This window comes from Cyrtonyx montezumae, unplaced genomic scaffold, assembly GCF_038088225.1.
Source record: "Cyrtonyx montezumae isolate F1298 unplaced genomic scaffold, pur_monq_1.0 scaffold_1, whole genome shotgun sequence".
Taxonomy (NCBI): Eukaryota; Metazoa; Chordata; class Aves; order Galliformes; family Odontophoridae; genus Cyrtonyx; species Cyrtonyx montezumae.
In genome coordinates this window covers 15314395-15338790 of record NW_027071825.1, presented here as the reverse complement: position 1 = coordinate 15338790, position 24396 = coordinate 15314395, and the positions used below count along the sequence as shown (strand labels likewise).

The window sequence follows — 24396 nt, the reverse complement described above, 5'->3', positions numbered from 1 at the left end:
TCCTATATAAAAAACAAAGTATGGTTTATAAATCAAGTTAAAGCAGCCATCACCACTGGTAATTAACAATAACCTCCGTAATTAAATTTCTGATACAGAAAATGACAATGTAAATATACATTTAATGCACATGAAATTTCTCATTTACTACATAAATTAAATTTAGACCAGAAGGTGCATGGAGGGAATTAATAGAGAATGATTACTGTATGGTGACTTAAGGTATGTCAGCTTAGAAAATAATTAAAAGCAAAATAGTTTATCCACAGGGTTATTTCTACATTGCACATGCAAGGGCAGCTGCAGGCAAGGGCAAGCAAACTTCAAAAAAAATAGTACAGCTTTTAATGTCTTCCTTTTTATGTAGCCTGGCTGAACATAGATCATCATCAGTTTTTCATTACTCTTGAATACACAATAGTTGATAACACTATTGTATATTTTTGATGAGATAAACAGACCAAGTTACTGGTATAAAGAAGACAAAACACAAAACACCTAGACAAGTATTCCATCTAACCACATTAAACAAATTAAAACTTTTCTGTGTATAAGCATCAGTTCTAAGTATAATCTCTATTTTAGGAAATAAGCTTTTACTGGTAAAATTTAGGATTGTAGACATCTCAAAAGCTCAGATTTCAAACCTGCTCCCACTGATGTATATGGCAAATACTCAGTTATATTCAGTGGGAGAGGGATCCAAATTTGTGTAAAATATATAAATAAATTACAACAGTAATGCATATAGCTGTTCAGGTAAACAGTTCAGTGCGCTTTAGTTAAGGTTATTACTGTGGTTATTGCACATCCCATTCAGACATACTGTATGTTGTCGAGCTGACAAAACAAATACTAAGTTTCCATCAGATGCTGTCAATGTTAGATTGGATCAAAAATAACTTAAGAACAGAAATCTGCATCCAATCTTTCCTTTAGTTTTACATTAAAATTTCTTTCAATGTTTCTCATTGAACAGCACAGTACTTACTGATATTTCCGACAGACCATCATTCTGTACCAAAGTGAAATACTTAAAAAATTTTAAATTTAATGCAATTTTAGCCAAAATTACTTCAGGATTCACTCTCAGACAAATTGCCAAAGCTTTCCCTAGTAATTTGCTTTTGAATGATTGAATGTTTCTATTTCTGTACATTACCTGGAAGTAAATCAGTATTAGCGTATTCAGTAGGTGCTGGTTGACTGTCTCTCACTTGGCCTTCCTGAATCAGTATTTGATTCTTACTGGCTTCTCCAGGTTTTGAGGAGTTGCTCTTTTGCGTATCAGCATTAGTTTCTCTTTGAAGATTGAGATGACACGGTCTTTCTTGAGATTTTGCATCATTGCACTGCTGAAATTCAGTAGCCTCTTCATTCTTTGTGTTTACTTTTTGATTTTCCCCTGGACAAGGACTAGCTGCTGAGTGTACTTCCTTTGCACAGTTTTGTTCAGTCACTGAGTCACTTCTATCCTCCTTCCCTGGGATTTCAGTACTGTGATGATGTTGGAGAGACCTTTCACTTTCATCCATTCTGTTATCTTGATCCTTAGTCTGTTTGTAATCCAAGAATCCGTCTTCAATTTCCAATGAATATCTTGAGTAAAAAGTCTTTCCATGGTGCTCCTGAGAAACGCTGTCAAATACATCTGAAGGAGTAAGTGAATCTATTGAATGCTGACGTGAAGTGCGAGTTTCCACTCTATCATCAGATCCCAATTCTTCACATTCATCTACTGAAAGTAAAACAGATCTTTTGAAACGTTTACTTTTAGAAAAGTCTTGACTTGCAGTGTCATTTTCTGTTGCATCTTCAAATGCTAAATTATCAATTCCTTGAAACTGCTGAGCAGGAGCATTTGATGAAAGAATGTTTCCTGCAACATTTTCTGGTTCAGATCTGTCATCTTCTGTTTCATCAGCAGAAGAAGAAACTTGGTCTGCTTCCTGAGTAAACTGTGCATTGCCAAAAGCAGATTTTTCAGTTTCTCTGGTACTGTTCCTTGCACTTTCTTGGTGGGACCAAATTTCAGTTTTCTTTCTTGGTATTTCATCATCACTTGTTGAATTAATACGGAAGAGATCAGAGCTTTCTTTTTTCATTTTGACTTCTATTCTGAGGCTGCTGTCATAAATTTTTAATTCTTCAGGTGTACTAGTGTCACTGCTGCTTCTTCCAAGAAAATCATGGCATAACATAGTGCTGCATTTAGAAATCCCTCTCTCATTGGATCCTTCATCATCTTGAGAGCCTCCAGCATCGTAATCTTCTGATCTTGGTTTTATATCATCAGAGGATGTGGTTGCACTGCCAGTATCTGATTCAGGACTCTCTTTTGGATCTAGAGCACCAGTACTCCAGTGATCTACAAAGGGAATTTCTGCATTTTCATGGTTTCCTGGCATTTCTGTGGGATCAATAGACTCTATGTAATTATGTGAACGTTTGTCTCTTACTTGTTCTATGGAACATTTTGAAACATCATCCAGATATTCAGGCAAGGCTGATGTAGCAGATGACTCATTAGCTGGATGAAATCCCTCCGTTTGAATCTGAGGAGATGGTATTACATCCTTTTTATTAGTTATCCCCTTGGAAAAGCTTGGGAAAATATTTTCAACAAGGTTAAGACCAGTATCAGTGCTTAATTTATCGCTTTGTTCCATATAGTCCTTTTTTGCTTTTGCCTGTTCTACCAATTCTTCTGAAGTAGCAGCATTTTGATTTGTTTCCTTGGAAAAGTCTGAGTATCCATCACTAGTAGACTGTGCGTGACAGTGAAATTCAGCAGTATTATCAGCTACCTTTCTGTCTTTATTCTGATTAACTTCAGCCTGATTCCCACAGATTTGTCTTGTTTCCATTTCATTTTGCAGTGGAGTGTGCAATTTAGAAACAGTTTCTCCTGTTGTTACAGGAGAAGATTTTGATTGTGTTTTGTGTTCTCCACCTTCAGGAGGACCCAATTTTTGTTCACCAGGTTGACAAGATGCCAAGAGCTCATCTTCCCTGTTACTTCCCAGTGCGGGTTTCAGACATTCACTTTGCTTTGCAGAGCTGCATTCATTGTTGTCATGAGTCTGAATGGCTGCCACATCAGCTATGGTTTTTCCAGGTTTCTGTCCTGGACTTCTGTGCTCAGAGGTGTGCGCATTCTTCTGGACAACAGGAGATTCATTCCTTGAATGTTTTGGGGTAGATTTTAATACAGGTTGCCCAGCTAATTTTGGTTTGGGGTCTTTAATGTTTGTTATCTCACTGTGCTTTGACGGAGCTTGAGCTTTTTGTGTTACTAGTTTTGCAGTGGTTTTTGCTACAGGTGTTTGTGATGGCTTAATACTCTTCTTCTTGGCTGGAGGATGTTTTTCTGGGGGTGTTGTCTGAACCAGATGTTGTGCCACATTTCTTTCTTCATTATGTTTTGGAGACACTCCTGATTTCAGGGAGTTCGGTGACTCTGCCACAGTTCCTAATGAACAGTAAGATACGTTAATAAAGGTCATACATTCTAATCAACATTTACATACTGAATTTATGTTAGCGTGTATTTGTGTTGAGAAGCAGGTTATTCGGCTTTTTGTGCAACTAAGGGATTGAAAGCTCGTTAAAGCACTAAGAGTTGAGATCTTAAGTATAAACACAAGATGAAAATAGCGTCTTGTATTTAATGTTTCATCTTTGGAACTAAAGCACTTGGTAGATGTAAAGGAACTAGAGCTGGTGCTGAAGAAGCTATCACTGGAGCAGAAAGCAGCAGCTCTATGATATGGGATAAAAACACTGCACATGCACAGTACTTTAGCACAGGAAGTGATGAGTACTGTATTTAATTTATATTGTAGAGGAAATAAAAGTAGGCAGACAATAATTACATTAGTTGTAATATGATTAGAATTAATATCCTTGCTCTGTCTGACAATACTGCAAGATCTCTAATGACCATAAACTGACAGGAGCTGTGTTTTCTGTATCGTAATGCATGTAAGCTAATGTAACTTGAATGCTCTTTCCTACCCCTGTTGCTGAATGCCAGCTTCAAATGAGGTTAAGACAACCTCCATCCTGAATGCTGAGCTTCCCCTTTGTGCTCTACAGTCATTTCTCACACTTATGGTTGAAATTGTTTTGGGGCTGGTCAGCATCAGTACAGCAACTGCTGGGGGTGCATGAACAAACAAGGGTGGCATAAACTGATGCTTCATGAAGCTGTCTGCAGTCCTGATCTTTGGTGCTTATTATAAATGCTCGACTTTCAGAATTTGGTTGAACATGTTAGAGGTAACTGTAGTGGTGCAAGTTAGCTGCAAGTAAAAGGCTCTGCAAAGATGATTAAATAAGCAGAAGAAAACAAGTAGAAGTGAAGGCTCTCTTTTAAATCTTTTAAAATTGATACTCAGATACATTTCACTGGTTTAGAGCTGTTACCAAAAGTGAAATATGGAAAACAGAATTGTTCAGAAGATTTTGCCAATACTTGCACTCAAAATAAAAAAAGAAAAAACACAAAGGGAGGGCTGTTTCATTGCCCTGTGACACTATACCTTGGTTCTTGGGAGAATGGTTAGGTATATCCTGAGCCTTCTGCTGTGCTGCAGCAGTGCTACTTCCATTCCCTTTTTTCTTTAGAACAGCTTGTGAGTTTTGTTCAGTGGGTGCTTTTCCAGTTGTTTTTCTTGTTACACTGCAAAGAAATCATCTGCATTACTTTCACACTAAAGACCAGCAGTAGTTGATTATATTTGAACAAGAAGTATATGTATTTTAATCCATAAATGTACGTAAAAACAGTGAAAATCCAACCTAAGATGTGTACTTTTTTTGAAAGAAAATGTATATTCGCCTATCTGTGTGCATATCTACATACAGGCACATGTACACACACATATAAAAATACAAATGCCAAGTGTAATATTTCACAGGGTTTCAACTTCGTCCTGTCCAGTGTTTTTGCAGTTCAACCTAAGCTATCCCAGAAGTGATAATTTTGCAACACCTTGTGTAGCCATTAACAGTTCCAGTATGCAGAATTCTGAATGACTTATAACAACGTTCAAATGACAAGCATGAAAAAATCCAACAGGAAATCCAAGCTAACTTTTCATTTGCAAAATAGCTCCCAACCACTAATTCAATTTTTTGTTAATAACACACAGTAGACAATCATTCTGAAATATTCCCAGGTTAAAAAGAACAGATTAACTTAATAGCGAATTTAATTGTTCAACTGAACAAAAAAAACACTTCACAAGCATGCAGGCAGGCACCAACAGAACCCAACCTGCTGATTTGTAACAAACCTGCTTGGTGTTACGTTAACTTCAAGCTCAGTCTTCTTCTTTTTGTTGGTGACTCCATTTGATGTTTTCAAAGAAGACTTTGTTATCACTGTTGAAGTAAATTCAAACTTAATTATCACATAAAATACAGTGGATATCACTGAAGAAAGAAATCAAATATATGAAGGTCAGCAACTAAAAATCAGATTGATGCTAAACCTGTAAAACTTAGAACATTTCTTTATGGATAACAGTTGAGGATAGATTTTTAAAAAACAATCTTAATTTAATACTGTACTATTATTATATAGTTTGCTAACTAGTAAACTATTACAATAGTATACTATTTTCTGGACTTAATATTCACTTACAGGGTGAGAAGGGGACTCTATAAATTTATAGCGTTCTTCTAAATCTTCCCCAGGTAGTTTGTCACTGCCTGACTGTCCTGGCACAACTCAGAAGGAAACTTCTTTGGGTTAAAAAAAGTATATACGAATTACCAGTATGTTTTTTTCCTTCTTCTGCCAATTTTTCATCTTTGGATTCTTCTGTCTGTTCACTGACAGCCTGGATATCTGTGCTGGAGTTTGTTAACTTGCTGGATGTTCCTGCTGCAGTAGCAGTGGATGGAGATTCCTTCCCGGTGTTTTTTTTCAATGGCTTTGCTTTGGTTGGCACACTTGAGGTTACAGTCAGCACTTTAGGTCTGGCACCTGCTATTTTTCCTTCATGGTTCTTTAATCCTTTGACACTCCCTGGACTTTTTTGTCCGCTTGAAGATGATGTCTTTTCAGCATCTTGCTTGGCAAGCATGCTTTCAGCCTTTGCATTTCCATTATTTTCTATTTTTGTTTTTATGACAGCTCTAGCCTTTGGTGAAGCAGCTTTTTCCCCAGGTTTTGAATCTTTATTAATCTTGGAAACTGTTTTTTTGCCATCTTTTCCCTTTACATCCTCATGCTTTGAAGTCTTATTAGCAGCATTTCTATTGGTGCTTGATGCATGTCCAGATGCTCCTAATCCATCAGATTTCATTTTATCCCGTTTAGTGGGAGAATCTTCCCAGCAATCTTTCCTGCTGTGTTCTGCCCAAGAAGTATTCCTTTTACCAGCAAATTCAGCGATGGATTTATTTAGCTAAAAAAAAAAAAAAAGGATCAGAAAAAAAAACCAAAAAAAAACCCAGGAGACATTTTTCACACTAAACAACTTGATTTTCTGAAACAGCTATTTCCTAAGTAGTACATTAATCTAAAACAAGCTTCAAAAGTGAAGTAATTCCTAACGTTTATATTTTCAGCTCAGGCTGCTGCCTTTCAAAGGTATAAGAATATCAGAAATCCTCTAGAATACCATGTACATTTCTTTGCCTTGCAAAAAACACTGCTCTGTGTGGAAGGTAAAGAAATATCTAAGCAGAGTCTTTACTCCAGACGAATTTATCTGTTTTCTGTGTATTACTAGTGCCTGCTGATGGAAGAAAACTTTTTTTTTAGCTACATATGCATATTTTCCAAAGAGGAATAAAGGCTATATGTTTTTACAAACATAAGAATCAGTTTAAAATTCATGTGATTCTTTCTTAGCCATTACCAAACTGTATCCACTCGAGAAGTGACAGTACTTATCCTCACTCTAAGGCAAAGCCATTCTGTAAGATGGAGAAGTAAGTACAGGAAATGGAATCTTCATGTAATTACACTGTAACCATGACCATCAAATCATATGAAATCCACACTAGTTTTCTAGTGAATAGTGATGTGATTTTTGCTGTGAATCTCAACAGAAGCATTGTTGAGGCCGAAGGAACTTTTTTTCAGGGCAGGGAGTGCACAGACATGGTGCTGCCATGGCTGTGACAACAACAGAGATTCATTAGCTCAGGAGCAAACCATTTGCTCTGGGAAACAGATCAGTTTCATTACGCAGCAACAGGGGAATGTGAGATTCTGAACACAAATTCCTGTCTTTTATTTGAGCTTAACTGCATAAAGCCAAGTCCTAAAAGGTTTCAAAATAATGGATGTTACTGATTGTGCAGAAATTGATGTTCACCAATAGAATACAAGTTTTCCAAAAGGAAGGCCTGTTAGTTAAGTTTGACAAATTAATATTGAATATGAAACAAATAATGAAAAGCTTCTGAGTACTTCTGATGTTTGGAGATGAAGTTTACCTGAGAACTAGTGAATACAGGTTTTTTGCCAAGTCTTCTGTCATCACCCTTGTCAAATGCAGCTGTAAGAAGGAAAAGCCCTTTACTGACCATTTAGCAGAAAAGAAGACAGAACAATTCAGCCCACTCTCTTAAGAAATCAGAAAGCAATTTTTCAGGTCCTGTCTTGATTTTATGAAAGCTAGTTTTGGTGACATGGGAAAAGTTAAATGGAAAAAGACACTTTTATGTTTGGAACAAGAAATATGATATCTGTAATGTCATGTGGCCACAAGGAAGTTGTTTAACCCTTCTGTTTCCCTATCTCCACAGTAACACTTTTGTTGATCCAAGCTAACCTCGTGTAACCCTTGAAGTACACTGAGGCCTTTGAAGGCATGTAAAAAAATTTACAAAAAAGACTGTCAGAATTAGTGCCTATTAACTGATGGAATATCAATTATAGATTAAATTATACTATTTAAATAGGAAATTGGCTACAATAAGATAAATTATATTAGTTTTCAAAAGTGGCAAAGTCAGAATATCTAAATGTACACAGGTCACAGTGCCTCTCTAAATAGCATATAGCTGCACGTCATGAGAGCTGTCCCTGTGACTGTCATGTGAAATTTGCAGGCACTGAATGCTTTTTTTTTTTTTTGACTGTTCTACTCTGGGAGGGAAGCACTTTTCAATAAAGCTTTTAAATCAATTGAGTTTACAGAATAGAAAAGGATATTTATAGTCAGTGTACAGACCCACAATCAATAGTTAACCTTTAAAAAAAAAAAAAGTTTCAGCAGGAAAAGAGCTTCTAAATAACGTTACTAAAAAATTACTCATTCGGTCCCTCATGCTCTGATGTAGTATTTGTATATACTCAAAAATGTATCCATCTGTAACAATGAAACAAAAATTCTGTTGAATTCTTATTTAAGATAAAGAAAATATTTTTTTGAACTGTAGCACTGTAAAAATCATACAAGATATGCTGAAAATGGCACCGCAGGGACCTAATCCTTTTCCATCAATGACTCTGCACTTTAATACATTATAATACATTAAGATAAAATCCATATAAACCTATGCCTAAGAAAACATGAGACACTGTGAATGATAAATGCACAGTAATATCATCTGTCTTCCTGTGGTATTTTTCCTCTCGTTACAGTGTTCCCTCCCATTCTGTATAGGTTAAAATCCTAAAAGACACACCACCATCACCAGAAATGCTCAAGACAAAAGTTGATTGAAATTATCTGAGCCCAATTTCACTTGAAGATTAAAATTTGTCTACCAGTATTACGTGTAGTTGTTTTTTTGTTTGCCTGTAATTAAAACCAGATAATGCATGCAGCCTTGCTGTTTACAGATAACATGTATGCTAACTCTGGGCTACAATTTAATCTAGAAGAAAACAAAACAGTATCTGGCAAGATGGAGTTTGGACAACTAAGGCACACCTCAGTCTTTAGTATTTCATTTTGTATTGAAAGCACAACCGTAAAAGTCTGAACATTATTTACAGTAAGGGCACAGTCATATGAACAAAGCAAGCAAACCCCTTTGGTTTCTGAAGCCAGCTCCTTAGCTTCTGCAGGAAAAAAAAACAATCATAAATCTGTTTTCTGCACTAGCAGTGAGACCTTATTCGACTACACCCCACAGTCATGCTCTGAGACTGATGCTGCATCTTTCTCTCAGCACGCTGTAATTCTGGAGTAAAATTTTCATCGGCCTGTCGGCACAAACAGCTCTGTAGCTCCTAAAGCCTTTAACAGAAAGAACACTGAAATGTTTATCTTTGAATCAAAAGTGCTTTCATTTTAAAGAGGTCTTAAACATTCTTTTCTGTTATAACATTGTACCATCAAAGCTAATATTCAGCTGCAGCCCAAACTTGATGGTTGGTTTCGAACCCTCAGGATACTTACGGACTTCAAAACAAAGAAACGCACAGAACAAAAACTCCTTTTTGTTGGGAGTGCTGCCTGCTACAGTTTTTAGTGAACACTATGCAGCTCCTTGGGGGCTCTGCAGTAGCGCACACAATGTCACAATACCAATCAACTGTGAAGGCAAGCTGGCTGCATTTAGTCCCGAAGCCCGAGAGAAGCATTATGCAAGAGACGAGCAATATTTACGCATTATGTAGAATAAGATAAAGGACAGAAACAGAATTCATAGAATAAATCATCTGTTTTATAGATTTAATCTTTCCAAGGTGCTTATCTCCTTAAAAATGAGACAGATGAGGCTTTTAATTCCACTGCAGTATTTTAAATGATTTAGAGTAGCAGTAAACAAGAGTGAATCAATCCAGATATTTCTGCTTCCTAGTATATACTCTCCTTAAATAAAAGCATGGGAGACTTACTATGTTGGAAACTACCTAAGTATGCTATCATGCATCTATTCTAAAATAACATTTCAGAAACCTCAAGCATGACAAATTGTGCTTTAATTTATATCTGGCTCCACAATACCACCTATATTTTATCTGCTAAACAGATTACTACAGAATTCTAATGCCAGTTGATATCAGACATACCTGCTTGTATTTTCTGTTGATGGTCTGGCCTCATCAGCTTCCAGCCTTCTGTGTGACGAACAGCATAAAAAGACTGAACCAGGAAGACCCAGAGCTTATCACGCAGAGCCTGGATCTTGCACGTAAAACCCTGTGTTCAAGTAACAAATCAGCAGCTGGCGAGAGGCATATTGTCATAGCAACCAGTCATTATTCCTTTCAGAATCTACTTACTCCCTAAGCTAGATCAATGATGTCATCACTTATATTTTATAATAGCCTGGTATAGGGAGATGCTGTTTTTGAAGGATTATTGCCCACCATGGTAATTTTAACAACACTTTGACACCAGATCAGTCCAAGGCAGACTAAGCACTAAAAAACACTACATTCCTATTTTTTTTCTTCTTTTACTTATTTTTTTTAAATGAACCCCTTAATAGCTCTTCACTGTCAGCTGTGTCACAACAAGGTCAAATACTCCAGGGAAAAATAATGTATCTGATTAAATTTTCATTGCTTTTACCAAGATCTACAATAGCACTACACTGCAGAAATTCATTTTGCATTTATTTTTCATTCTTTGCTTGTAGCATCATTCTGGATTTTAATCAGTATGTCATATTATTCATGAATTATCCCCAGCCAACCACAGTTTAAATATCTTTATTCATTATTTAGATTGCAGGAATATACATGATGTGTGACAGAGACTGACAATTCCCCCCGAGTCCAAAAAACACACACTTGACTGAGAGGCAGTCCTTGCTTCAGAGGTCTTAAACGACAAGAATCATAGCTGTGACTTTTACAAAAAGATGGGAAAAAGATGTGTTGACAAATTACACTCTCTTATTCTGTAAGTTTCATGTAATGCAACATTTTGCTAAGATTTTCCTCATCACAAATGTGAGGCAACAGTAAAGATCACCAGAGCAATAGTGCACATGGGAGTTACTTTCTCAGTAATACACCATATATGGTGTTTCTACATAAAAGAAAGAAGTGTTAACATCCACTAAACAAATGCCAATGTCTCTGGCACTTCCAGCAGGCCTTTGCATTTATGCAGATGCTTTTCTGCCCAACTGCAGGACTGTGCCACCTGGATTCAAACTACATCATGCAACTGGAACTCTGAACTTGAGTACTTTGTCCTACGAACAATGCACATTGCAAAACCTACCAACTCCTTCATGTCTGCAGAGTCCAACAACGTATCCACAGCTACAAGAAGAAAGCAGCTACTTTCATTATTTATATTTTTTTCAATTGCACTAAAAATTAGTTCTAGCAGGTCAGGTTTGCTGCTCATTGCCTGTGCCTGAGAAAATAACAAAAGGCAGACATTTTAAACAAAAGAATGTACTATGCATCCACAAAAGCATTACTTATCAGAGAGAATCTGCTGTGGTGTCAGTGCAGGAAGTTGAGCATTTTCCCGTGTAACCGTTACATACACACTCCACTCCAGGCCTCTAATGAACAGTCTTGAGATCTCCTCCTAAGCCAGATTTTAGGAACAAACATGCCATGGTGAATTTGTCACCACAGACAACTCTGAATTCAAAGACAAAATGTTTTAACAACCCCACATTTACTTTTTTTTTAATCTTCTACACTTTAATTTTTTTTCTCTTCATTGGAGAAATTTACCTGCTATGAACAGGTATTTTCTAATTAGGATCTGTGGCACTGCCTAGTTCTTGCAACAAAAATCAGTGGAAGTTTGAGTATGCTTCTAATAGTCATTCCTATATGTACAAGCTGTCTTTCTGGGGGTTCAAAGTTCAGGAAGCTTATGTGAAGTTTGTGTACATACCTATCTCTATGCAGCACAGAGATTGTCCCACAAAATTCTTCTGTGAATACTTATTTTAACTGAGGTGCATGCTCAAAAAAGGTATTAACCCTTAATATGGTTAATATTAAACAACAACTTATTTAAACTTAGCGTTGCCTACTTCCCCCCCCCCCCATATGATTGTATGTTAAAGCAAAAGTTGAATTTATTCTGATTATTTAACATCCTGAACTAGTGTGTTGTAATTGGATTTATTTGGAAATCTAGAGCAACTTGAGGGCACTTTTACCTGCAGCAGAATATAGAAGCCTTCGCTTTGTACTACATGTAGAAAGTTTGCCCCAATAAAAGTCAAGCATTCTTCTTGTAGCCTAGATGCCACGGCCACAGCTTTCTCAGTCCACTTCACTTGGGGAAGGCTGTTGATCAGCCGGTCACTTTCCATCAAAAGTGAAGCAGCATTCTTGTGGTTCTTAAAATAAAAGCAAAAATTAGCCTGTTGCCCAAAGAATTGCTGCCTGTAAAAGAGCTTCCGTTCAGTTTCTGAATGCTGTATGAGGATTCACTGATGTGTTCATTTCCTTTTGAAAGCAAATTTGGACTTAGCTATCATGTTCAGAATTATCAAGCTCTGAAACTAAAGGAAAAAAAATCTGCTTGCTTTGTTTTGCCTGCTGAGTTAGGCAGTAACAGTGTCAGTAGTTTTTACTGTATTTTCCAACTGAGTGTCATGTACTACAGAACAAAATCTAATCTGAATTACTGAATCAGTCAATTATTTTTAGGTCACTGAAGGGTTTATAAATTTTTTAATGAAATAAGTGAATATTTTAAGCGAGTGTGGATGGCCTAACATTCAGAATATATAAATATTCAAGCATTTTTATAGGTATGAATCATTTTCTCTCATTTAATGGAGTCAGACATGAAATATCAGTCTTCCCAGATGGAATTTTAACTGAATTTACCTTCTTTGTTGTCTAATGTTTCTCTAAGAAACTTGATTGTTGTCTTTATAGTTAAATTTAAAATATGGAAATTGATTTCCTAATATCTACTCCTGGTCATTGCTTTTGTTTTGTTCATACTTGTACTAACTATTTCCACTGCATCATCAACACAGTAACTGAGGGCAGCTTCCACTGGCTAACACACAGCTTAAAAGGAACATGCAATTTATCACGTGTACATCAGGACAGACTGACAGCTGTACTCAGCATAACCTAGCAGGTCACTGATAAATTATGTAGAAAGATTGGTAACAGTGGAGAAAACAACAAATCAGATAAATGTTTGACACAGAAAACTCAATTTTAAATTCAGATTGTAACCATGTTTGGCTCATGCAGTTAATAAACAGTGAGGACTTTCTTCATGCATACTGTAGTTAAAATACATGGCCAGCCACTGTTCAGCTGTGCTTCTTATTACTTTACTCAGCTGTGAGTAAAGCCAATTTGCTTATATGTGTACAAGATAAATTAAAGATTGTGTTTGTAATTTGATTTTGCCTCCCCCTGGACTCAATTGCAAGCTTCCTGAATTGTCCAGAATTTAGACCCTGCTCACAAGACAGTAAGTGTTCACTCCCATTAGACACTTCCAGTGAAACATAAAATGCCTTCATCGACATCTAATTAAATCAGTACTTTTCAGGAGGGGCTGTAGCTGAATTTTATTTCTCTTGTTGTAACGTTTCTCCTAACTATTCTAAACTAAAATTCACTTTACTTGCCTAAAAAAGGATTGTTAATTTTTTTAAACCTAGTTGAAACCCCAGAGATACACTCATTTTTAACATTTCTGTGCTTATCACTGTGCCTTCCCAGTGATTTTCTACTCAGCAGTCTCCTTCTCTTTGCCTCCTTTTGTCCTCTAAGGGCTGCTCCATATTTATAAGCTTTTATGTTATCAAAATTGATAAATGGAAGAATAAAAAGAGTGATACTGTTTAGCTGGGTATAACTGTTAAGAAGTTCTACAGCAGAGCACTTCAAGGATTGCACAACTTGGGATAGTCTCTGCAAAATTGATGTTAGACTTCTCTCTTAAGTGACTTGAAGCATCATTGTGGCTTTTGAGTTGTTAAAAACTTCAGAGTGAGTTCCATGTGTTTTTAGACTGGGTCTTAGTTGCTCAGAATTAAATGATCACTCACCAGAATTGTTCTGTGGGCGGATGAAGCTTATGCTTTATTTTTTCAGTTTCTGGTCACAGAAGTTTGATAGGCTTCAGTTTATAAAACACTTGTGAGTCTTACAGAGACTGACCAAAATAAATTTTAATTTTCTAAAACAGGAACCAAAATGTCCTTTAGTCCAGACTCCAAAATCTTCTGGAAGGGCTGGGTACATGGCTGGAGTGGTACCCAGTACCACAGTCTTTGTTGTGCAAAAGCTGATAGATAAAGATATAATCACGTATTTCAGCACAAACTGCATCTACAGCATCTTGACTTATTGTAATAGGCACAGAGGGGAACAAAGGCCTGATGTGGTGTGGGTTTACTTTTGCGCTGTTCTGTTACTGTCTACAATGCACTCTTGTCTATGCAATACAGGTCTAAAATACTACTGTAATTCTCTCTAAAGTTACATTGTAAAGCTAAATATGCTTTTAAAAAGTACTATTTTTATATAAAATACACTATACACTACTGTATGGGAACTGCTGAATCATGGCCTGAACCACTGATTGGTCACCTGAGGTGAGCACCAAGTCAGCCATGGGCGCACAGGTGGAGGTGATATACCTGTGTGATTGGAAGGGGTGGAGCCTGGCTGCACCTCTCCCAAACCCCATTTAAGGGCTGACCACCACCAGGGAAGGATCTCTTCTTGGAGGTCCCTTCCACGTGGAGTCCCCTGTGAGCCTTGTCATGATGAAGGTGAGCCATCTTCTCTTTTGTATTATTTGTATCCTATCTATATAGAACTACTCAAAATATACTATAATCTATGCTATTTCTTTGTGGAGTACCATCCTTGGGAGTTATTTACCCCACAACTACTTACCAAAGACTTAATCAACATAAGAAGACAGTTGTTCTGCAGTTCAGTAGGTAGACTGGCAAAACTTCTTTCTGACAAGCATTTTGCAAAATGTTTTCCTACCCATCTGTTGGGAAAAAAAAAAGTTCTTTTTTACGTAAACATGACAGTAAACGTTCTAGTGCAAGTGATTACACTGAAGTGTGAGAAAGAGTGTTTAAAAAGTGAACTTTTATAGGTCAAAATAAACCCCACCTCTCAAAGTAAAATTGTTTCAATTGAAAGCAGAGAAACAAAAGAACATAAACCATAATTCATGATATTTCAACTTACTTCATGCAGGCAGCATATAGGTGTTCCACTCCCAGTGAATGAGCAATAGCCATGCATTCCAGTACAGGTTGCTGTTTTCCAGGAATAGGCTGAAATTAAAAAATTATCACAATTGTTGTTTCTGACTTAGAGTAACCATACAGAACTACAGTGTCTGTGGAACTAGTGTTAGTTGCTGCAGTATTTATGTTTGGTTGCCTTAATGCAGAACAGGGAAGTCATGTGTACCCACACAGGTTAATAAAGTAGCACTCAGCTTAATGAGCCTAATGCATGAAAATGCGTGACTCTAAGCAGCTGTTTGTTTTTAGACTATTATTATTGAACAGGAATATATGTGAACTATAACTCCATGAAATCTGATATGCAAGTATGTAGATTTACATATTCCTACTCTTGTTAACAACAGTTACATATACAATGGCATGTTTTACATTTTATTCCACGTAGTTGAATATAACTAGTTTGTGGAGTAGAATACTGCTTTTTAATCAGCCGTGGTTTGCAAATTTCTATGAACAGGTGGGTGATACCACAGGCCTTATTGCCATCATCAATCCCACTGAATTTAATTTAATTCACACACAGGAGCAGGTTCTGCTGGCTTCAGCCAAAACACAAGCCACGTGGCTGCTGAGTATCTCATCCATATGATCTGTAAGACATGGAACCAAAATTCTTCCTTTAGGCTTTATGATTCACAAAGTAGCATAAGAACTAACATACCTTTTGGAAAAAATTGCAATAATCTCTCTTCAAAATGTAGATAGCTACTTCTTTCAACCCGTCCAGCCCATACATGTCTGCAATGCCCAACATGCGACTGAAGAGAAGGTGAAAACAATAGGAACCGTACAATCATTGGGATACATGCGTTCTGCTTACAAGACAATTTACACACTGATTTCAACTCTTTGCTCAGTTAGAATTTTTCAGCTACTGGCTGAGAAAGCTTAAAAGACTCCCAGTTGCTCTACCTTAAGTGTAACAAATAAAAAAGATACTTGTGCCAGTGAAGTTCTGGCATTTTGTAATATTCCCAAGCACTAAATAAAACATGAGCTATTACATAGTATCTGAGAACTGTCCCTTCCAAACAGTAAAAAGCATAGTGATAGAACCATTAATAGTTATATATGATTACTGAAAATAATGCTAAGGTTTTGATTATTAATTCATTATCCAAAATTTAATGTTGCAGGGCACATTGTAAACAATGCTGTCTTTATTTTAGATTGAAATTCTAAGTCAAAATGTATCTAACACTAACAAATTTTAGAGTTTTTATTTTTTAGTATTTAGTGGCAGAATTCCAAAGCTAACAAACAAATCATTTCAGAAACTAATTCATACATGTCAGAATTTATTTCACTAATACAGAATTATTATATAATAGCAACATGAAACTGGGATTAAAAACTGTCAGAAAAAAAAGCCAACAATTATATCAAGATTTAAGACTACATAGCCCTAACATCAAATGATTGTTTCAAAAAATATTCCAAATATTCACTATTATATATTACCATCTTGTAGATATTGTTCTGGGAGCTAAAAGGAATATACAAACAAAAGTAGATTATTCTGCTATAAAACATCCTCCCATTTTTCACTGTTTTTACATAATACTACAAAAACATCTGGTCCACCTTTTCCAGTAGTTGCTGAATAAACAATATTTCTTCAACAGCTTTATTTGCAGAATTTCCTCAAATATGTTTAGGTGTAATAATCATTACATTTGACATCTTTATCTTTTTTACCAGACACTTACATCTTTATATGTATTCTACAAGAGGAATTTTCCTTTAGACTCTTAACTGAGAACAAGCACAAAATACAGTCAGAAGTAATAAAAGTTGACATATACCCAACATCAGCTTCATCTGGGAAATCCAGAATAGCTCCATATATAAAATGCAAGATGACACTCATTTCTATATGGCTTATGCTGCAAACAAACAAAAAAAACACAGAGGTGAAAAGGAAGCAGTGATAAAACTACCACAATTTTTCACAAAACAACAGAAGTTCATCAAAAGGGTGGTATGTCATGAAGCCATTCTATGAATGGAAGGTAATGGAATTATTGGGAATGACCTGATAATATTACATACGTTGCAGTGATCTGGAATATATATCTATATGGACTACATTTTTGTTGAACTCATATTCAGAAGTTTTTTAAATGAGTCATAAGCAGACTATCTACTAGTAAGATTTGACTTAATTACCTAAAATATTGAGATTATTTATACTGATAATACACAGAAGGGCTTTAAAAAATATTACCAATAAAGGACTTAGAGAATAAGTCAAATTTTAAGTAGGCATAAACTTCAGAATTGTTTTATAATATTTTAAATTCATTACTTTCACAAATACATGTAATCATTTCCTACAATAAAAATAGACTAAGTAGTTCTATTACAACACTAGGTAGGAATGTTGCATTTCGAAATATTTAGACTAAGTATTTATAGCTGGATTCAGATTAAGAAATTTGGAAGTCCTTCACAGAGTTTTGTTTGTAATTTTCAAAACCTGTAAGTGCTGCATACATTACTGTAAGCAGAACTCTGACATGCAGACTGAGTTAAGATCCTGTAAATATGAGACATGTTTAAGCAACAGATACTGATAACTAAAAAGAAAAGATAAAAAATGTTGCAACACACTAAGAAGCAAAATTGACATAAATGGTAGCCATAAAATCACAGAACAGAATGGGTTGGAGGGTACCTTAGGGATCATCTAGTTCCAACCCCCTGCCATAGGCAGTGTTGCTGCCCACTAGATCAGGATGCTCAGGGCCCCATTCAGCCTGGCCTTGAATAATTTCAGGGATGGGGCACCCACAGCTTCTCTTGGTTACCTGTGCCTCACCACCCTCGGAGTAAAAAACTTCTTTCCTAACTTAAATCCCTCCTCTTTTACTTTAAAACGATTCCCCCTTGTCCTATCATTATCTGCCAACATAAAAAGTTGGTCTCTCTCCTGGTAATAAGCTCCCTTTTAAGTACTGGAAGGCCACAATGAGGTCTCTGGAGTCTTCTCCAAGCTAAACAAACCCAGATCCCTCAACCTTTCTTCATAGGAGAGGTGCTCCAGCCCTTTTGATCACCATAACAGCCCTCTTCTGGACCCACTCCAACAGCTCTGTATCCTCATGCAGAACAGTTGGTTAAAAGGAGTTTCCTTAGTCTTGATAGCTATTATCCTATGCAGAATTTCTGTTATTTCAGAATAAAGCCACATGTCTTTTTTTTGCAAGTGTGTAAAAGGACAGCATGGAAATGTGCATCTAGCAGAAGATTAAATTAGAAAAAAGTTTCTTGGCCAAAATCTAACACACACAGAAATCAACTGCTGGGAGAGAATTGTAAATACTAGAGTAATTGTTGAGTATCGGCCTCGAAAGCATTCTCAGTACAGCATAAAAGTTAAAGAATCAATTAAAAATGTACTGATTTATGAGCACTAAGTTTATAACCAAATCAACAGATTGCTGCAAAGTCAGGAAGGTTATATTATTGCACAGGCACAGTATTAAAATGATGAAAATACAAGAAAACTTGGCCAAGAGTTTTCATATTAACTTATTGCAATTATACTTTGAAGCACTCTAAGATACATAGTTCTTTCAGAAGAAAGCTGAGTCAGCCAACATCATGGTTGAACTAAAAAATGCTAACCTGTAGATGTGTCAACACTAATTTGTTTTTAAAGGTGATTTAAACTATTGCAATTGATTTTTCTGTTACTAAAAAGAACTAATGTGGCAGCCCTCAGTTTGTAGATACAAAGTCTGAAGTATTTGTCCTGCACTGACAGCTAACTTATTTTCATCTCTTACTCAAAAAGTCATAATGAACAAGCACACTAGTCAAAACTGAGTGATATCATTATTAAGCACTAATTAAGAAATATAATTTTTTTCTTTACATCATAAATATACAAATATGTATGAAGATACACTGTTCTTCCATCTGTGAAACTTGTACATGACATGTACAACATGGAGTATGAGTGTTAAACAGACTAAATACTAAAATACGCTATAAAAAACGAATTAGTACCCTTCTGTTGATGAAAAAGCCATCTGACATTTTTTAACAAATATACATACATCATTTCATTCTTAAGTCAAAACAGTAGTCAGGAAATGTATCAGGTTGAACAAAAACGTCATGGCAGATTAATTTCCAGGGCACAGCACACTTGCTATATATATGCAGTGATTTTAAATTGCATACCTTTGCTCTCACACAGCTTGCAAAGACAACACTTACCCTTGAAGAGTGATGTGCTCTTGGGAGCTTTCAGCCCAACTTCCACTCAGCATGGCAGCAAAGTAACTAGATCTGGCACATAAAATGGCCCTGAGAGAGAAATAGTAAACATTATTTCACTAGATACAGATACTTATTATATAAGACTCTGATAACATCAATTTAAATCTTTGCCCTTTATGCACAGAGGTGTCGTCTGTATACCACGTCCCTTCTCCCCCAGTATATTTGGGATTTTAGACTTTGCTAAAAAATAAATAAAAGCACTTTAAATTTCTCTGCTACAGCTTTCTTCTAGTACAACTGACATCCTCATAGAGGAAATCTATTGTCACAAATATTTTCCTTTTATGTAGCATGAAACTGCAAATTTGTTTCTTCTGTTTTATTTACCAAATAAAGTAAATCATCTTGTTCATACACCATCATTTTGGCCAAAATGATTATACTCTGAAACTCTGTATCAAATTCTCCTTATACTACAATATGTCTATTTAAATGAAAAGAGAAGTATGATTTTTTTTTACCCAAAACTGTCTGGCCACTTACCAGCACATACTAAAAGTGTAAAAAAAAAAAAAAAAATTCTTAATAACATAACCCAACAATATGCTGTATGTTTCCAGCACTATTTGAGAATAGCTATCCATTGTGTTCAGACTTAGTACCTTGTATTGCATATCCAAAAGGTGTAGCTGGCTATAAAAGGGCTCACCCTATTTGCTACAACTTCAAAGGCAATAAAGAAACCCCAGGCCAGCGATACTTCTCCCAGTGTCTGTGTTCAGAGAACAGATGAGAAAACATTTGCAACAGTAGCCTCTTATAGTGGAAATGAAAGGGCAGAAAGCAAGAGAATCTCTTTTTCCTTCTTTGGGAGCCTCAGTATTTAAGATGAGGAACTTCTTGGACATTCCTCCACTGATTCACTCAGGAATAACAATAATATTGCAGTTTAATTTTACTGCTTCAGGCAGTAAATGGCCTCAATTAAAGAATCTCAGATGATGGAATACTTTGGTAGAGTTTCTTTTGGAAATAAAGTACTTGTTTCTCAAAGTTGCCACGCTGAGAATGTGCCTTCTTATAATGTAGACCAGAATTAAAAAAAACCAAAACCCTGCCTAAACCACAGTCCATTCTGGAAATCTAACATATATCCTAATTCTGTAATAAAAAACAAACCAAACAGAAAACCTCAAACAAGCAAACAACCCACCACCACTAATATGATACACCTTCTGTAAAGATACTTCCAGTGTCAGTATTAAACACCTTACACCAGTTTTGTGTTGAGAAAATAAAAAAAGTAGTGGAGGTTTTTGAACATCTCCCTGTTATTTCTTGTACATAAAGCAAATAAAATGCAGGCTACTCCAAATGCAAACATTACATGCAAACAGACTGGTATAAAATGCACAAGATAAAAATAGTATTGCCTCTTTAATTTACTTTCCCAACCTACAAAAGACAAGTGGGCCAAAGTTCTTAAATGGTCTTGGACTTTCAATCTAGTAAAGGCTGCTGACTTCCTGAAGGCAGATTAGCAATCTGTACTTAACATGACTGAAGTAAGCATACAATCAAATCTTGTATGCACAGATTCTGAAGAGTAGGAAAAAAAGAATAAATCCATATATATATATATTTAAGTCTGTATGGTGATTTTATTCAGTAGCAATAGCTGAATAGTTTATTAATAGATTTTTTCTTTTCTTAAAGAGAGCACAGGTTATTTTTGAAAAGTTAGCAAAGAGAATCTACACAGTACTTATGTACAAGGATACAATCATTATATGAGTTTACAATGGCAAACTTAAAAGAAATGAATCATTTATATACCTGTGAGCTTGAAAGTCCTTGCCTTCTATGCAAATATTAATATCTGGGCAGCAATGCTTCTTGTAGAGCCTCAGTAAGTCATCTCCTAATGCAGATGCGGTTTCTAGCTTGGAATTGCCTAAAGGTGGGGAGAAGTAGCCATTTTCACTTTGTCTAGGGTACACTAGACTATTTTCATGATGCAATTTAAAATATTTGAAAGAAAAAATATTTTCACAATCTCAGATTCTAACATTGTGTATTCAAGGTAGAATTCTACTTGAAAGATTTTTCAGTGCCAGCAGTGGGACATGTGTTTTACTTGGCACTGTGAGCAGAGGTTCTGGAAACTGACAGATGCTTCTCATTTGGTATCTGTATCTACACAAAAGGAGTGCTGCAGTGATTCTTTTTTAAGATCATGTAGCCAGTTCATTTCTTTTACAAAGATCTGGTACCTCACTACTCAAGAAAAGTATGCTTTGAAGAAGTTCAGGGTCAAGTAGTGCAACTGGATTCTGCCTGAACAGATTTGTTGCTTGATCCTACCCTCCTGACACAGCTGTATCAGCAACCACCTCAGAGTGGATGTAGTCACAGCTGCAGTAGGGAAGGCTCTGAAAGATTACAGAGCCCTCATAAAATAAGACACACAGGAGCTAGTATGATTACTAAAAAAAAAAAATAGGGGTAGGGAAAGATGTTCTGTGAAAGTTGATGTGCTCAGGACAGAAGTTTACTGCATTACAGACAAAAGGCAGGACATGATGCAGTGATGTTGTACATGACCACTACTTAGCACATCCTTTCAGATTTCCACTACAGACTGGTAGGTAACTGTTCCTGCCAAACTTCTCCAGCAGTTCATTTTTTCAGAGTATGTGAGAATGTTGTAGACCATAGCAAAAAATATCCAAGTAGGTTGTGTTACAACAAAGGCTTTAATCTTTTCCCTAATTTTTACATCTGTGTAAAACTTTGGATAATCAATTAAAAGGAAAAAAAAGCAAAAAAAAAAACCCCAACAAAACCAAGAAAAATATAGTAGCAAACCTACCTGCCATGTCTTTGTTCCTTTCTGCATCCGTGACTTCTGGAATTTCCCCTTCACTGCTGGGTGAACAAGTAACTTCTTTCTGAAAATCTCTGCTTAGAGCATTCTCATCAGCTGTTGTGCTTTTGTCATCTCCAAGACAAGTTACATCTGTTGCAGTGTTCTGAAGAGCAGCAATGTTGTTTTCTTGTATTAATTTGGGCTCCAGAACTTTGTTCATCATAGCCAGTTCCTCAGATTCTTGCAGATTTTTATCAGATGAATATACAAGCCTAAAAGATGACATTAAATTTCACTCCTGCAATTTTTTAATTGACCAACCAAAAAAAAAATCTAGTGACATTTTTTTGTCTAACGAAGTTTGTGATCAGAATGAAAAAAAAAGACTGAACTGTATAGCAATTAATAAGAACTTTTTAAAACTCTGAAAACAAATGCATTTTTTAATGCTTCCCCCCCAAAAAAAAAAAACCAAACAATGTAAACTAATAAAATGTACTGTCAAATTACAAGGAACAAAGGCCTACTCTTCATAGCTCATATACCATCATCATGTGCTGGCAAAAGAAACAAGGTGTATTAGGAATGACAGATCAGAGGTTTATAAATTTTAGTATGACGAAGAAAAGACATTATCTTTTAAATCAAACTAAAAAAAATCAAAACAAAGACCTTCTAACATCAAGAACCTGAAAGAACCATGGGAAACTTTAGAGGGGAAAGAAAGAATTTCAAAAGGAATTGTTTGAAAGCATGTAAGGTTTCAGTTAAGATTAGTCCAAAGTTTTTATTTTTCTCATATAGTAATTCCAGCTTCCCACTTTCCCATCTGTTTCACCAACTTATTTTTGGCTCAAGATCTGGAAAGGCTAACAAAGCCTGCAGTCTGTGACTGCAGAGCTCTCATATTTAAAGAAAGACGCTGCTCTTCAGTAACTTAGTAGAGCCTTAAATAGTCAGCGTGAACAGATAATGTGTTTTATATGTGGTTTCATACCAGATAGATGAAGTTAAAGTTTAACAGAAGAGCTATAGTTGCGCAGGATTCCATGGGTAGATGCGTGCAGATCTGCATTCAGACACTCATTCCATGGCAAAGAGGATTTATTGTTAATGCTATGAATGTAGTGATCTGAATATGCTAAACTATGCTGTTAAAGGGGAAGAGATACAAAGAAATCACCTTCCCACATTCAAAAGACTTGAGTCCTCAACTGTCAGCATGTTGGGTTAATGTTTCAGCACAAATTTTCTGTACTCACCATTCCGTTGCTGTTGCATATTCAGCATTGTAAAGACAGTACAAATTGATTTTAGGGGAGAATTAGTTCTAACAGATGCAGTGCTTTGTCGTAAAAATAATTTAGTACTCTTGCTTTATTTCTGACAGTAACTGAAAAACATATCCATAGGCAATCTGCTAAACTAGGCAACAAGGCAACAGGGAATCCTTGGGGTATTTTCAGATAATTTATATAGGAAACCTCAGAAATATGGTCTTATTATCAGTAAGCTTAAGTCAATAAAAAATGGCACCAGTTACCACAACTAGTAGAGTAATTTACACAAGTAAACAAATATGCTCTTAAACCAGAAGCAAGCAACTGGTTTCTAGATCCACAGTTACTCTATGATCCACTTATTTCAGCCTTTGAGTTAAGAAGCATGTCTCCTTCCTGCAGACCATAGCTACTGTCCACTAGACTGACAAAAATCCCAAATTTTAGTGGTCCAAACCACTAAAAGCCATGGAAAGAATACAAACAAAAAGGTGGAAAAAGACTTTTAAAACAAACAAACCATATTTAAAGTTACATGGGACTAATTTTTGTTATTTCCAAGAGTACCTAAAGTCACTGGAAAACCAAGCTTTACTGAAACCTATTAGGACAGCAAATCTTACTGTCCCAAAGTAGCTGTAAAACTGCATTAAAGAACACTGGATATAAATATTAGCCAAATCTAAAACCATATTCTTAGATACTTAGGTAGCAGCCTTTTAAATCCTCCCTACAGCAGATTCTACTTTCTCTGAGAGAGTTCTTCACTGAAAGCCCATCTGGAGAAAGTAGTTACTAGCCTCCTTCTCCTTAAACCAAGTTATTTTTATATGCACATATACCTATGTACAT

At 36.0% G+C, this 24396-nt stretch overlaps 1 protein-coding gene across 1 annotated transcript in view; it reads right to left on the bottom strand.

Annotated features, from left to right (window-relative positions):
* The window catches only part of BTBD8 (BTB domain containing 8), a 32684-nt gene that overhangs the window by 1071 nt on the left and 7217 nt on the right, over positions 1-24396 (bottom strand). The window contains exons 3-17 of the mRNA XM_065741557.1: positions 22268-22536; positions 21232-21349; positions 19390-19479; positions 16968-17048; positions 15824-15920; positions 15098-15186; positions 14789-14891; positions 12064-12246; positions 11157-11294; positions 9992-10121; positions 7459-7520; positions 5783-6419; positions 5301-5388; positions 4545-4684; positions 1163-3472 (exon numbers count right to left, since the gene is read on the bottom strand). Of these exons, the coding sequence (XP_065597629.1) occupies positions 1163-3472; positions 4545-4684; positions 5301-5388; positions 5783-6419; positions 7459-7520; positions 9992-10121; positions 11157-11294; positions 12064-12246; positions 14789-14891; positions 15098-15186; positions 15824-15920; positions 16968-17048; positions 19390-19479; positions 21232-21349; positions 22268-22536 (4535 nt within the window). The remainder of the gene's footprint in view (positions 1-1162; positions 3473-4544; positions 4685-5300; positions 5389-5782; positions 6420-7458; positions 7521-9991; positions 10122-11156; positions 11295-12063; positions 12247-14788; positions 14892-15097; positions 15187-15823; positions 15921-16967; positions 17049-19389; positions 19480-21231; positions 21350-22267; positions 22537-24396) is intronic.